Source organism: Gigantopelta aegis, chromosome 4 (assembly GCF_016097555.1).
Source record: "Gigantopelta aegis isolate Gae_Host chromosome 4, Gae_host_genome, whole genome shotgun sequence".
Taxonomy (NCBI): Eukaryota; Metazoa; Mollusca; class Gastropoda; order Neomphalida; family Peltospiridae; genus Gigantopelta; species Gigantopelta aegis.
This window is the reverse complement of record NC_054702.1, coordinates 87,652,289-87,669,008: the sequence shown is the minus strand read 5'-3', so window position 1 is coordinate 87,669,008 and position 16,720 is coordinate 87,652,289. Positions and strand designations below refer to the sequence as shown.

Genomic DNA, 16,720 nt, shown 5'->3' with positions numbered 1-16,720 from the left:
ATTATTCAAAACTCACTTCTACAATATATATATTTTTTATTCTTTCAATTTTTTTTGTAACGCAATAGCGCTAAAAGAGTGTATCATTATATATTCACTTATTCACTCTCCATAAGAAAGGGGCCACGGAATACTTAGACACAGCTATAACAACTGTAACCCATGAAGCTGGGAAACAGTGAAGATACAAGGTATTGGCAGCTGGAACACAAATAAGAGCCATCAAAGGGAAGAAGACTACATATTGTGAAATCACTTTTATTCACGGTGGTATAACTTTCGTGCAATTAATTAGTACAGTTAACGAATTAAAAACAAATATATATATATATACACATAATACGAATTTATCAACGAAATGTGTATTTTAGCACAAAAAAAAAACGAAAATTTAAGCCTATAAAAATAAAGGATTTCACAGTATACTAACGCGGTTATATGTGAATATGAGTAATATTTGAATTTCGGGTGGATGGGACAGAACTTGAGCTCGACCCTACCTCTCTGATTGGCTCTGAGCTGCACGGACTTGATGTTCTGGAGTATCTTGTCTGGGAAGACGTCCACCGTGCACCCATCTATGACGAAGGCGATACAGTGGATTTTGTCCTCCAGCGTTGGGTTCTTCTTGTAACCAGAGGTGTCGGGGGAGATCGGCACCGCGGGGTTGAACTGAAAGCACCAAGTATGTATAACGTGTAATTCACTAATCTCTCATCTGCATGAAAACACAATAACGAGACACGTCAACCTCCAAACCCCGAAACATACAATATTTTACAATACAAATTATTCCAATATAAATATAATGAAAAAACCCTCACCTCTAAACTCAAATACATGTAGCCTACTTAATAAAACAAAATTATTCCAACATAAATACATCGAAAATCCCATTCCATAAACCCACAATCGTTTGGAAAAGAAAATTATTCAAATATAAATACAATGAAAAACCCCTCAATCTACAATATTACACACATAATATATATATATATATATATATATATATATATATATATATATATATATATATATATATATATACACACACACACACACACACACACACACACACACAGATGTACATAGTTATTCCCAGCGTTACAGCATGAAAACACGAACAAAAACCCTCAAACCCACACCGTTTTATAAAACAAAAACATTCCAACTTTACAACATAAAACCAGCCATACACTCAGAACAACAACTCACAAGATTTTATAACAAAACAACAAACAAATACTCCCAACATTACAACTTTTAGTATAAAATATGTTGCCACAGGCGTTAAAAGCGGAATCTGGGTTGCGGGTGGCACTGGTCCACAACTGAAGTTAAGATGGCCATAACACTCATTGCCCCCAAGTTGAAAGGCCAATATAAATAACTAGCATCCTCAGTTGCAGTCATCTTCCGACGTCAGTTTGCTAGGAACACAGCCTGGGACAACAGTCATCACGACCCGTGTTTGGAAAGTGTTCATTAGTCTCATCAACCGAAGCTGTCACCCTCGAGAAGGAGTCTGGCTCTAACAAGACTTCGTGTTATTAAGAAGGACTCCCCGGCCTCATCCGAGTGTGTCTGAAACTTGTCCAGGAAATGAAGCAATGATCGACAGCGTGGTCATTTATCGGACAACTCCGACAGAAATAATATCCTTCTCGCACCGACCGCTAACTAGGAGTACTAACGACATTATGTCGACACAGAATGATATATATATATATACTCTGTCAAAAAAGAAACGCATAGGCGAAATATTCATGGATATATCTCCTTTAATACAAAGTGGCATAATTTCGTTATTTATGATCGTATCACAGTCAAATTTGACATGAGTATGTGACAATGTTCTTGCTATGGAAATACGGCAGTGGAGGCGTTTTCGTTACCAAACAGCGTCGCACGAGGGCGATGAAATCAGTACCTTGTGTGGCCACCAGCAGCAGCAATCACTGCGCGATATCTCCTTAACATAGACTGAATGAGTCTCTGAATCCGGGCACGTGGAATCCTAGCCCATTCTTCCTGCAGTGCATGTAACAGTTGCGGAAGCGTCTGAGGCTCCGGGTCACGCTGGCGTCCAGTTGGTCCCATATATGTTCAATGGGGTTGAGATCTGGCGATCTTGATGGCTATGACAGCAGACCTTCGTTTTTGACGGGCGCGAGCGCTAACACGCCCGTCAACCCCCGTCAACTCAATCTGACGGGCGCGAAATAATGCGCCCCTAAATTGAACAAATCACGCTTGTTTTTTTTTTTAACTCTGCCATTTTAATTGTTTATTGAATCATATCCACAACGCCACACACCTTTCCATTCTGTTCACAGTGAACTTCCTAGAATACATTTTATAAATTGAAACACGATTGGTTGGTTATCTTTACACTGAGCCAATCAGCTAGGAGTTCACTTATTATTAAGATCTCATCGGTTTTGTTTAGTTTTGTTTAATTTCGTACAATGCAGGTAATGATCGCAAAATGTATTTTACACTTTCGTCGTTTTGATCACGTGCAGAAAAAATAATAGGTGCGTTGTCCAATAATTCTATGATGTGTATAATGTTTATACATGTTGATATCACAGTAAACGCGTACACCAACAACAAATTTAGTAAAGCAGGTTTTGTTTTTGTTAATAGCATAGCGACGTACTCCAGACATTTCTACTTTCTGTTTCACGATACTGCCACGTGATTTAAAGCCAAGAAGATTGACCTTGGTAGAGTCAGATTTCAAGTACATGTGATCGGTTGACGGGCACCTGAAACAAACACACCGATTTAATTTCAGCTGAGTAATTCCAATTTACCGAGTGTAAAGCATGTATATTTTAAAATTAAATTTACATTAGGTTTGTTTATTTGTTTTTGTTTTATTTAATGGGTTGCTATGATTCCAGTGTATAATAAATGACGTGTTAACTACAGTACACCGAAAATGAAAGCTAATCCTGTTTGTAAAAAAATATATTTATAAATTTTTTCTCTGTTATGACGTTTTTTGTTTTTGTTTTTTTAAATAAAGAATTTGCAGGTACATAACATGTATATTATGATATCATGATAAATGTGATAACCCTGTGCCATGTGGTTGTTACACTTTTACATTCAGTTCACAGATTTGTGTCCATGAAGAAATCATATCATTCTGCGATGAAAACCAAAATTATTGTACTTGTTTTAAATAAAACAGAATAAGCACAAACAAATCAGTTTCAATTCCTTATTCATAAATAGTCAACAGATTATCATGATTCCGAAAAAAAGAAAGAAAGAAAGGTTTTATTTAACGATGCACTCAGCACATTTTATTTACGGTTATATGGCGTCGGACATATGGTTAAGGACCACGCAGATATTGAGAGAGGAAACCCGCTGTCGCCACTTCATGGGCTACTCTTTTCGATTAGCAGCAAGGGATCTTTTATATGCACCATCCCACAGACAGGGTAGTACATACCACGACCGTTGATTTACCAGTCGTGGTGCACTGGCTGGAACGAGAAATAGTCCAATGGGCAATCATGATTCAGAATTGTAATGCAACATGATATGCATATAATACACAAGAAATTGATAAATATTGTGTTCATGGTGTTTCTTTTTCTTGTGTAAGACTGCAATGGCCCATTCCTTCATCTTTGAGAATAACCGAATAACCATCATATTAGTTAAATTAGGATATTTATTTTGAAAACACAAAACATTAACCCTTAAGATATTTAATTTAGAAATCATTACTCCTCAAACTTAATCATGTTCATGGGTGCAATTCCTCTCGGCCTCTAATTCTGATTATTTTGAGGGGTGCGATTTCCCCCTCTGCATTTTGAGGTTTGTGATTTCCACCCCCCACCCCCTCGTAAGCATTTTTGAGGAGTGCGATGTTTAGCACTCCTGTTTTTTTTCAAAAACGAAGGTCTGATGGCAGCACATTAATGTTCTCATTCTGTAGGAAATCCATTGTTACACGTGCCATATGCGGCCTGGCATTGTCCTGCTGAAAGAATTCTCTCTGTCGATCCAAAATGGGAAGCATGTGACGGCGAAGAATTTCATCCCGGTAGCGTACAGCTGTCAGGTTGCCTTGTATGAACACAAGTTCACTTCTGCCCGTGTATGAGATGGCTCCCCACATCATGACACTCTCTCCGCCGAATCTGTCAACTTGGGCGACGCAGTGGCAAAACGTTCATTGCGGCGTCTGTAAACACGTTGTCGTCCATCACGTCGCTGTAGAAGGAAACGTGACTCGTCGCTGAACCATACTCGCCGCCAGTTTCCCAAGTTCCACCCCTGTACATTCGTGCACAAGCGAACACGTAAATATCGATGTTGACGTCGCAGGACGGGGCCAACATACGGTCTCCTAGCCCTCGGAGTCGGTTCCGAATGGTTTGTGCAGACACCCTTCTCAAACCTGATATGCGTCCAGCAGTGTTCGTTGCTGACGCAAGTGCAGAACCCGGATGTAGTGATCTTGTGCTGCAGTTGCTATGCGAGGTCTTCCACTTCTGGGACGGTCTTCAGCTGATTGAAACTGCTGGTACCTGTCCCAGAGACGTGAAATGGTGCTCTGATGGATGTTCATGTGGCGTGCGACTACTAACTGCGATTCACCTAACTGGAGGCGGCCTATTGCAATGTTTCGATTCGGCAGGCTTAATTTTGACATCTTTTAACTCGTCTACGTCGAAATGGAAATGAGGCATCATTGCGAGCATTGCAATTTTAAATACCCATCACTACCCCAATCTTTTCCCCGAGTTTCACGTGCATTCGCCAAAACCTGACCATTTCATGCCGATTTCCTGCAATTGTCCCACAGCGTGCGTTAAATTTGTTTTGGGGTGCATTTGGGCATGCTGTGCCAATCCAGGAACATTAACAAACATGGTCATTCAGCAACACTTTTCTTCTTTCCCTATCACCTATGCGTTTCCTTTTTGACAGTATATATATATATATATATATATATATATATATATATGTGCATGGTAAAAAGTTGAATAAAATCATAATCGCAAGTTGTAAAATAATAACATTTTCAGGAAACATGTGCCCAACTATTATTTTCAAAACTGTATCCTCGATATTACAATCGCCCGTGTTGTTCATGTGCCGCACGTGCACGACTCGTAACCTGATTTGCTGATCACGTGGTACAGGTGCACATGTCCTTGTTCATTTTGCAACGAAAAACGGTACAGGACAAAACCACTGGCTAGAAAAACAACTTTGATTAATTCTAAACGGCGTTGACGTCATGCCACGCCTATCTGAATTTGAACGTCACCGCGCGGTCGGTATGCTCGAAACTGGAATGGCGCATAACGAGGTCGCAAGACGTTTTGGCGTGCATCGAAACACGATACAGAATTTGTGGCGACGTTACCAACAGCAGGGCAACACCAGAGACATACCACGTTCAGGTCGCCCGCGTGTGACGTCACAAGCACAGGACAACCATATTCGGGTAACACATCTTCTGAAGCGATTTCGGGCGGCAACTTTGACAACCAGAACCATTCCTGGATTGAGAGTAATCAGTGCCAGGACAGTTCGCAACCGTTTATTGGAGCACAACATCAGGCCGCGACGCCCAGCAATACGTCCTATTCTGCTACGACGTCACCGAAATACGCGTCTAGCATGGAGTAGACTAGCATGGAGTAGACAGCACTTACGATTCACCCGTCGCGACTGGTCAGGTGTGCTATTCACCGACGAGTCCAGATTCCATTTGAACGGTAGTGACGGTCAAAATCGAGTCTACAGATGTGTTAACGAACGCTACGCTGACGCTTGCGTTGTGCAGCGTGCAGGTTTCGGCGGTGGGAGCGTCATGGTGTGGGGAGGCATGACATCACACGGGAGGACGCAGCTGGTGATTGTGGCTGGAAATCTGACTGCCATACGCTACAGGGATGAGATCATAAGACCGCATGTGCTCCCGTTCCTTCAAGGTCAACGTGGCGCCGTTATGTTGCAGCAAGACAACGCTCGCCCTCACGTCGCACGTGTAGTGACCGATTTCCTGGGACAGCAGAATGTCAACACACTGCCTTGGCCCGCTGTTTCGCCTGACCTGTCGCCCATTGAGAACCTATGGGACGAAATGGAGAGACGCCTACGTCTCGGGCCAAACCAGCCGTGGACCTTGAACCAACTGGGTCGTGACCTTGTTCAGGTCTGGAACAACATCCAACAAGGGTTTCTGAACCATCTGGTGTCATCAATGAGACTTCGTTGTCAGGCCTGTGTGCACGCACACGGTGGCCATACACGGTATTGACATTGTGAACTCACTTTCGACGCCACCCCTCTTCATGACCCCAGAGATTGGTAACGACAATGCCACACGTTTTTTTCCCTGGATTTGGTATTGATCGTAAATAGCAAATAAATAATGTGTCCAATAATTGTGTTGATTTACTTACAAATAATAAAATCACACCACTTTTAGTAATGCACAGGAACTTTTTTCCACTAATATATATATATATATATGGTTACCAGACAGCCAAATTAAACGACTTGGGGATTTCTTGTTATGACGGTACATGCTCTTAATGTTGTTTTCGCCTGTGGCGATATTATTGGTTTAGAAGGCCGTGTGCAGTTCCAAATTGCACTTATCCAGGTGGGCAACTTGTTACGTAATACTTCTGCGCGACGGTCATCGAGCTTTTCTAATACACACCTAGAGCAGGTGTGGAGGCCATGTGGCTAGTAGTTACGTAATATCTCCGGTAGTGCTGTTTATGGCCAGGGGATTGCTCGCGGAATGGCGACAGTAAGTCTGGCGATCAAAGAGAAAAATGCGTCTCTGGGAGTTGGGGATATATCACTTGATAGGGGGAGGACCGCCTTGTACCCCCAGGCGATATTCTGATTTTATAATAAATAGCTAGTGTTTTAGATATATCGAGGAGAACTAGGAAGGCTCCAGGGGATCACGGACGTCGTCCACTGAACGATCTATATTAGTTCAGACGGGACTTTGGTAAATATTTATTTCTGCTCTGTTATTAATTAACTACTGCGGCAGTACATTTGTCAGCGTAGGTTAATACAGATTCCAAAGTGTATTGTGTTTTTGTTGTGTTTTCTAGTGAACTAAACGTGCTATAATAATATATACTTTATATAAGATCGTATATCTGATCATGCCTAGAGACGAGCCAAAGCGGGTATATACTGCCTGTTACAGAGAGATCTAATAGATATACAGTTAGGAGAGATATTTGGACAATCGTGTTTTATTCAGTTACGGGCATTATAGAATCCCCGTGACACTTGTTATCTAACCTATAAGATAAGACGTATATGTAATTTAATACTGCTGAGAAGACGGATAATATTATATCATTTTATTTTATTATGTTATTCTAATTTACTTCATGTAGTTTCCTGACAACACAATTTGAATACTGCCAAGCCAAGCCAAGAGGTTCTATTTGTAATGAGTATAGTAGTTAGATGTTGTAGCTATCTTTAAAGCTAGACACGTCCCCGTGAAGCATTGTCTAGACTCGCACTGGAATCTGTACTTCATGACACAATAACAACGTTTGACCTTCCTTCTGGATGAGGTACAATAAAAGTGTAACGGATTTAAAAAAATGAACCAAGGTAGAATTAAACTACTCCTTTTTGAAGAAAAATATTTTCTGAATAAAAGATTTAATAGGCAAAATAACCAACATCGCATTAAAAAGCAAAAATCCCCCAACACCACCCCCCCCCCAAAAAAAAAATGAAAAAAAAAAGAAAAAAAAAAGAAGAAAAAAAACCAAACCCAAAACAACTCCCACCTCAACAAAACAAACAAACGAAACACAACAACGAAGAAACAAAAAAATCCCCAAACAAACAAAACACCACACCACACCACCACTATTATATATATTTTGTGTAAGTTTTTGCACTTTTTAGTACCCATTTATATTACTATCTATTATTATCTAGTGTATAAGGTACGTGTTTTAAAGACATTTTGTGATCGTTGTACTTATTATCGAATTCAAGATAAATATCTTGTTTTGATGTTTTCTTCCTGAACCTCTTCAAGCAGCGACTTAGCAAGTAGTTTGCTTCACTACCATACTGTCATCAGCCAGTTTTATAATTTTTCAAGAAATAACGATTTTCGTAAGGCTGGAAGATTCTGGGTTCGCAGCATGATACTGGCTCTCACCCAGAGATAGTCTTAACGGTTCAACACGAAGGTGTGAATCCACTACATTGACTTCTCTCTCGCTGACCACCAACAATTAATGAGTAATCACTGTTCTGGACAGACAGCCCGAACAGCCGACGTATTTACTCAGGACAGCGTGCTTGAACTTTAATTAGATATAAGTACAAAATGATTTAAAATAAGGAGCCCGGTGTTACATAATATGATACACGATCCACTATCACAAACCAAATATTAAATGCATTAGCAATAATTGTATTATTTCCTTTGTAATTTGATGTTACTAGAGAAAATAGAATTTGAATACAGTTTGGAAAACTAAACAAAGTTTGTAGTAATGACATTCCTTCTCAAAAACGTAAATTGTCGTAAAAATTAAGTAAAATGTAGAACTATACTAAAAACAAGACATTTGTGGGAAATATTTTGAATGTAAAACATAACATAAAAATTACGAAAATGATATACATCTACTGTCACGGGGATCCTATAATACCCGTAACTGAATAAAACACGATTATCCAAATATCTCTCCTAACTGTATATCTATTAGATCTCTCTGTAACGGGCAGTTCAAAACCCGCGTGGCTCGTCTAGGTATGATCGGAGATACGATCTTATATAAAGTATGTATAATATAGCACGTTTAGTTCACTAGAAAACACAACAAAAACCTACGCTGACAAATGTACTTCCGCAGTAGTTAATTAACAACAACAAATATCATAACAACCCAGAACTAATCACTTAATTAGTTAATCACTAGGTGTCTAGTTTACACAATATTCTAATCACTTCACCGTGACACAACACCACACGTGTGATAATTGAGAAACGCTTCCAGGGGAACTTAATTAGATTACCGGCAGCACCGTCTAAATAATATTGGTATAATACAGTATTAAAATATTTAAAGTCACATCAATCACATCAAGGTTATACACAGAGCAGAAATAAAAGATTTACCATTCCGGACGGACAACGACCCCCTGGAGCCTGATATCTCTAAAACCATAGCTATTTATCAAAAAACCCGAATATCGCCTGGGGGCACAACGCGGTCCTCCGCCTATCAAGTGATATTTCCACAGCGACCAAGCCGGCATATTTTTCTTAGAAGCCTAGACTGGTCGTCGCCTAGTTCGCCAGCAATAACCCGATCGTACCGAACTAGCGGAGGTATTACGTAACTACTGGCCACATGGCCTCCACACCTTGACTGGGTGTGTATTAGAGGGTACAGCTCGACCAATGTCGCGCAGAGGTATTACGTAACAAAGTGCCCACCTGGGCTTAAGTGCATATTGGAACTGCACACGGCCCTCTAAAACAATTAATATCGCTACAGGCGAAAACAAAATTAAGAGCATGTTCCGTCACACCATTACACAATCATAGGCATGTGGGGAGCAGGCTGATTTCCCCCCGAATTATATGAAAATGCAAGAATCTTGAAACAACATTTATTCATGTTAGCATTACGCCAAACCGCTACAACCAAATACTTTAAAAACAGATTACTCCGCTTTGGACAATTTAAAATGATGGCAGTTCAGAGTGTGACTCCTAGTGTCGTGTACTATACAAAACAGTACCTGGTACCTAGTGTCGTGTACTATACAAAACCGTACCTGGTATCTGTCAGGTAAGTGACCATCCAGAACTGCGACGAGGTCACTAGTGTCCATGCCCTGTCCCTCTTCAAGGCCCCGGGTGTCGCACAGGCGAAACTTTAAAGGGTGGCCATTCTCCGAGGACCGTACTTTGTACATGCGATACTAGAAGTAAAAACATTAATTTAGCTGCAATCCTATACGATGACCGACATGTAGCTTAACAGCATCTGTTTGTTTTGTTTAACAACACCACTAGAGCACACTGATTTAATAATAATCGGCTATTGGATGCCAAACATTGATACTTGTTTCAGAGAATAATTACATGATAACAAAATGGCTGAGCCTTAAGGCAAACCATCACCATTTGTCGTGTCGTTACTTGCTGTAGCAGTTTAATATAGTCCGGTTTAGGAAATAGTTCCTCATAAAAAAAAAACACTACAAAATTCTGATATGCTTTTTGAAATCTTTCTTTGATGATTACACGAAAGTTGACCTCTGTAGTATTTAAATAAACCATTGGTTTGATGTAACTTGTTATGTATAGTACATATACTAACTGATAACAACTGTGCAAGTGGTATGATGTCACTTGTATAATAGCAACACGAGGCGGTGGTCTGGCATAGGGGCCATTAATTGAAAAATTTCGTAGTCGACGTATGTTTAGTTTTTACACGGTACATGGCAGTTGAGAGCACTCCCTAAAATTAGTAGTCACATGACCCTCTCGATAGTGTATTTTTCACAGAATATATTCTGACATTGAAATTGTATTGAACTGCATGGAATAATTAATGGTGGTGGGTAACTTTAAAACAGAATCACTTGTAAAGGCTGCTTTCCATGTAATATTAATACACCCTCGTAGGCCTACACTGTTTTGGGGAACATTTAGGACACGGTCAGGAGAGGAGGCTACCTGAAAAGACTCGAATTATTTATTTATGATGTCATCACTGCAAGGGATTTCAGCGCGACCAACACAATCAGCCCATGCGACACTGGAAATAATCAGTTCAGCAAATATTTAAACCGCCAGCAGGAGCCGCTGCTGTGGAAAATACACATATACATAACAACAGAATCCAGTTTTACTATGTCTTTGTGCCTCATACCGCGACCGCCTCAGCCCTCAAAAACCGCGTACATAATGAGGAAAGCTGCCTTAACGAGGAGATTACAAATTACCGCTACAATTGCCTGTTTTGCCCATTTTCACACAAGAAGAGGTCTTCTGCTATTACCAGTTAGGTAGTGCTACATTCAGAATTAATTCATTTAAACCTAAAGGAATGCATTGACTTTGAGGCACATGCATTTGACGATGAACAGAAAAATCAATTGATCATTTGAATTCCTCATCAGGGTTGTGCACAATCGAATACCGCCTTCTAAATGGTACCAATTGGAAGCAAATTGGACAGGCTGAAAAATACTGGCTACGTTGAAAATAATTACCATGGTCGTGAGACTGTGCTCCGAACTTCCGCTACAGGCCTGACTGGTCACATGACCTCTGAAAATGGAGTTGATGCTGTTGAAGTAGCTGGATTTCCCAGCACCCACCGCGCCAATGAGCAGAATGTTTACGTGGTTTACTTTAAGGCCAGGAAGAGGTGCGTATGCGTCGATATCAGACTTTAGTTCCTGTTCAAATTCAAAAGAAATCATAAAATCATTTAATACATATTTATTAATTAATTTCTCTTTACGCCGATACATTTTCCGGCAATCTGATTGCATAACTAAAAATGTATCAATTTAAAAGAGAAATTGCCAGAAACAATATATGGGAAATATACCATTTAATATTAAAATAAATAAATAAAATTATTACACTGAAATTGTTTTTAATAAAATACATTATTAAACAGTCTATGTGTTTGTCTGTCTGTCATTCTGCTTACTCTCCTTGCCGTCGTTAATTATCATATGCATAATATTATTGGTTTTGTTTTTATAAAGCATTTCCTTCCTTTAATTTCTTGACATTTAATTTGATAGCAATCTAATTAAAATTAGCTCCACTATTACATGTGGATCTAACAGCAGCCCGTTGGAGCTCATGACCAGTTGACCTTTCATTCGACCAATCAAAACCTTACTTGCAAAATCATGCCAGTGATTTGAAAACATTCGGGATTATGCCGAGGGTATACGAAATAATTCGGGTGAATTACGAAGTATGCCGGAAACTAATTGCAATATAAAATTTTATATAAAATTCGTTTCAAGACGAAAAAATAAACCGTGATGGTATAGCCATAAAATCTGTTTATACTATTATACAATCCAAAGTTTATTACTGCACTCCCCCCCCCCCCCCCCCCCTGTTTTTTCAATGTTGAAATAGACCAACAAGTTTGTCTATTGCATAAATAGTCTCGCCCGATATTTTTAGAATTTCTATGCTCCCGAATAACGCAATAAAAGGCGAAGTGTAAATGGTCGATATTTAAATTGTTATTTATAGATGAAATGTCACCTGAACATGGGAGTCCACACAATGCTGTTTGATCTACTGGATCTAATTTTAATCAGATTGTTTTGATGCAGAAGTCTATTTTTATCAATTACGATGCCATGGCTTCTGTAAAATGGTGGTCTATTGACAGTAACGGATTGACCAATCAAAATTGCTGTTACGTAAATGGTGGAATTATTTCCCGTGAGGCTGACGTTTGTAATTGTTCACATACAAATAAAGAGACACACTAAATAGTAGCCGTGTCTATTATTGTGTATTAGATAAACGTCGCGTCACACGCTACAAAGGTTTATTTAACAGCCAATAACTCGTTCGGGCAAGTGTTTTGTGAGCGATAAAAATGGTGATAAAAATAATGGCCTGTATAAGGATTAATTAAGCAACATGAATGCACCATCCCCTTGAAATATCATGTAGAATACTACTATGGGTAAAATAGATTGGGGAAAAAGAAAGATAAAAAAGAGGAAAAATAAAGAATGGAAAACACCGTCTAGGTAACATCCAGTCGATTATGAATGTAGCAATTTTGTTTAGTCAAACACAGGCTTAAATTTCATATATTTGTTTTGTAGAATCGTCGCTGTGTCTGTGTCTCTCTGTGTGTCTGTCACACCCCGTATCAACATGTACAACAACCATACAATAGACAACCTTTATACCTTCACAGACACCCGTACGCATGTACATACATACAATCAACGCAAACTGCTTTTCGTTCTCTGTACTAGAAAAGTAGGGAAATCCGAGTGGTGTGTATACAACCGTATATCATAGGTATGTGATGTCCTGTCGATGGAAAGTGTAGAAAAAATAATATCTTGCTGGTCGTCGGTTAAGTAATCCATGTTGCAGAAGTGGCTTACCTCTCTCACACTAATCCAATAATCTCTATTTTGTACTGACATCACCAATAGCAGAGATGCGTTCCCGGGACAGCATGGTTGAACATTAGCTGACCATATAATAGATGCGACTATAGGCTACACATGTGCATATGGCTTGAATCTAGCATGACAGGATTCGTGGATTCACACACGCACATGTATACGCACACGCGAACGTACACAGAACTACACAGATTATTCTTAGAAAAACCTTGGTTACCAAATCATCATGTTTTGCCTGGAGTATTCTAACAACAGATATATGTTCGATTCTAAATATAGTTCATTCAGTCGACCTCCATAGTGACTCAATTTGCAGTTCATTTAAATATGATGGATGTTAGAACATAATGGCAGAGCCGCCAGCCCCTCACAGGGTATAGGTTTATGCATTGGTACCGACTGTACAATCGATTGTAGGCCTACGTGCGATTATTAAACAAACACACGAATTTGACCTCATTGCATCACCACAGGATGCAAACCTCTGTTTCTTGTAAACGGATAACTAGAAGAAATTATAAATTTATGCAGGCGGTAGCAATTCTGCGTCGTCTCGATTCAGGGCCCAATATGTCGGCTGAGTTCATTTTTGCACCAAAGTCTAAAGCAGTAATAAATAAATTTCACAAGGCAATCGCTTTACCAGTATGCTACGTCCCACTCCAATGTGAAAGAAAAAGTCAAGAGGGTATTTTTCCACAGGAGGCAAATGACATTGTACAATCAAGGTTCATGCTGACTATGCCGGCTTCAGACTCTAAACTCTTTGTCAAAGAAGTCTGTTTGCGTTAAAAGTCTGTGCCTACGCTGTGAGTTTGAAACTGAATCCAAGTTTACAACAAAGGATTATAGAAGGGCTAAAAACTGCAACATTTGTGTTTATTAAAAAAGATTTCCATACGAATATGAGTAACTTGATTGATTAGGTAGCCAGCAGGGGGATGCAAGACATGTGGCAAGTTGTAATAGTTCATCTGGATTTGAATTTCAGTTTCTGATATGGGAACATCAAACAGAGAACCAACGTGGTAGTTCCTGCTGGGCATTACTGGCTAATCCTATTTCATGCCGTATGGTTTATATATTAAATAATTGTGTTTTCCCAATGTCACTAGCATGGGCGTCCTCAGTAATTTTTTCAGGGTTGGGGAGCAAGACATCTTGGCACATAATATTAAAGTACAGGCATATGCATGCATGGCGAACTTGAAGTTCTAAAATGCAATTATATGCTTTCTTCAAATAAAAATTAATCATGGCGAAATGTTGGTAAATGCCAATATTTTAAATATGTAAAGCTTACAAATATTTTAACAGGCGCATATATATATATATATATATATATATATATATATATATATATATATATATATATATATATATATATATATATAAACGAAACTGAAGTTTAGATCCAAAAGGGGACGACAACCAGCTTTCCCCCACCCCATTGCGGACGCCGATAGAACTGGGTGTTTTATTATATAAAGATATTCTAAATTGATCGTGATTTGTTCAAAGTTAAGCTCTACAACTAACATACGTCGATCTCTGGTACTAATCACTACCTAAAGATGCCTCTCTGGTAGACACTGATATCCTTTCACACACACACCCACAACACACACACACACACACACACACACACACACACACACACACACACACACATTCATTCATTCATTCATTCATTCATTTCAACATATTTTCGTGCTTATACCCAATTAAGTTTCAAGCACGCTGTCCTGGGCACACACCACAGCTATCTAGGCTGTTTTTCCAGGACAGTAGGTTAGTTGTTAATTGTTAGTAGTTAGTGAGAGAGAAAATGGCGTGATGGTCTTAAAACCCATTGAGTCGTTAAAACTCGCTCTGGGTGGGAGCCGGTACCGGGCTGCGAACACTGTACCTACCAGCCGTATGTCCGATGGCTTAACCACGACCCTACCAAGGCCGGGTTCACACTCATTAACCTCTGTCTCGGACAGTCGCGTGCTTGGGAGAATGTACTTAAATCTTAGTTGGATCATGACACGACCCTGGCTGAACTCATCGCCGTGATCAAGCGACTGCAGAGAAGTAGGGACGCAGATCGAGCATGTTCGTGACAAGCTAGCCTCACCAGCCTGTCGCTACGTCTAGTTGTCAGCCAAACCGTCTCACAGTGCTGGTTACACCATCAAACTGGCTCATTATAAACCTCACTAATGTCTACCGACTTACTGGCGTTCAAAATAGATTTAATTTCGTAATACTCTTGGACGAAAACCATCTGATCTCAGTATATGTGAAAAAATAAATTGAATTAAGTGCTTCGTCATTATTTCAATTGCATTTACTTTCAGACCGGGAAATGCTCAGCCAGTAAATAACAAGTTTTCAGAAATTGCATGCTTATAGGATATTAAACGAGCTTCCATTTCGTATCATGTTTATGTCCCGAGTGAAATAATTTTCAGTTGTCACGAGCTTTAATAATCTGTGTTATTTCTCTATGCTTTACATGCTTACAAAAGCAACTATTAAACAAACCGCAGTTTGATTCGTGCATTGTGTATTGCGTTATTAATGGATATTTCTTTTCCATGTAAAATAAACTGCAATAATAATTTCATATCAACAGCAATAGGATAGACAACATATTATTACCCATATGGTTAAAGATATCTTGGTACATATCAAAGTGATATGTCCCACTAGAACGCCAAGTGGGACGTAACACTTTTAACGTCACACGATGACGTCATCAATTAGCGCACAACCTTACAGGAACGTCAACGAAACGAGATGAGTGATTTAAATTAAGATCGATTATGGGTAATAAATAGGATATTAAACTCGCTACCATTTCGTATCATGTTTATGTCCCTCGTGAAATAATTTTCATTGTCACTCGCTAAAACTCGTGAGAATTAAAAATTATTTCACTCGGGATATAAACATGTTACGAAATGGAAGCTCGTTTAATATCCTATAAAAACCTACAGATACATATGCAAGTAAAACACACACACACACAGACGCACGCACGCACACATATAGTACACACACGATTACAATAATGACATCTGTATTAGTATTTTCTATTTTAAAGTACATGACTTTATTACAATAATCAAGACCATTAAAGGCATTGACCCTGGAGATGATGTACATGTAGGCCTATTATAAAATAGTTTCGGCCACTGACGTTTTTGCCATTAAAGTAGCAATTAATTACAACTTGTTTTTTAAATTATCAGTTTTAACAAGTGTAATATTTTTCGTTCGTTCTAGTTTGTCGTAGCTGTAAATACAATATAAAGGTTCATACAGACTGGGTGAACCTCGTGCGTGCGGTACGACTGTTGCGTCTGTCGTTTGTATTTGGGGCATATACACCATATTTTCTATTATTTCATTGCGGCTGCCGTATGCGTCTTGTAGACGCACGCATCGCACACATCTAGTCTAGATGATCTCATTGAAACTAACACATTTCGATTTTGGACCTCTCTCAATATCTGAG

The 16,720-nt window shown here is 39.3% G+C and overlaps 2 protein-coding genes across 3 annotated transcripts in view; both read right to left on the bottom strand.

Annotated features, from left to right (window-relative positions):
• The window catches only part of LOC121371325 (interferon-induced protein 44-like), a 219,557-nt gene that overhangs the window by 59,861 nt on the left and 142,976 nt on the right, over positions 1 to 16,720 (bottom strand). The window lies entirely within an intron of this gene.
• The window catches only part of LOC121370049 (interferon-induced protein 44-like), a 31,548-nt gene that overhangs the window by 1,588 nt on the left and 13,240 nt on the right, over positions 1 to 16,720 (bottom strand). Inside the window, exons 3-5 of the mRNA XM_041495147.1 lie at positions 11,293 to 11,481; positions 9,844 to 9,990; positions 501 to 672 (exon numbers count right to left, since the gene is read on the bottom strand). Of these exons, the coding sequence (XP_041351081.1) occupies positions 501 to 672; positions 9,844 to 9,990; positions 11,293 to 11,481 (508 nt within the window). The remainder of the gene's footprint in view (positions 1 to 500; positions 673 to 9,843; positions 9,991 to 11,292; positions 11,482 to 16,720) is intronic.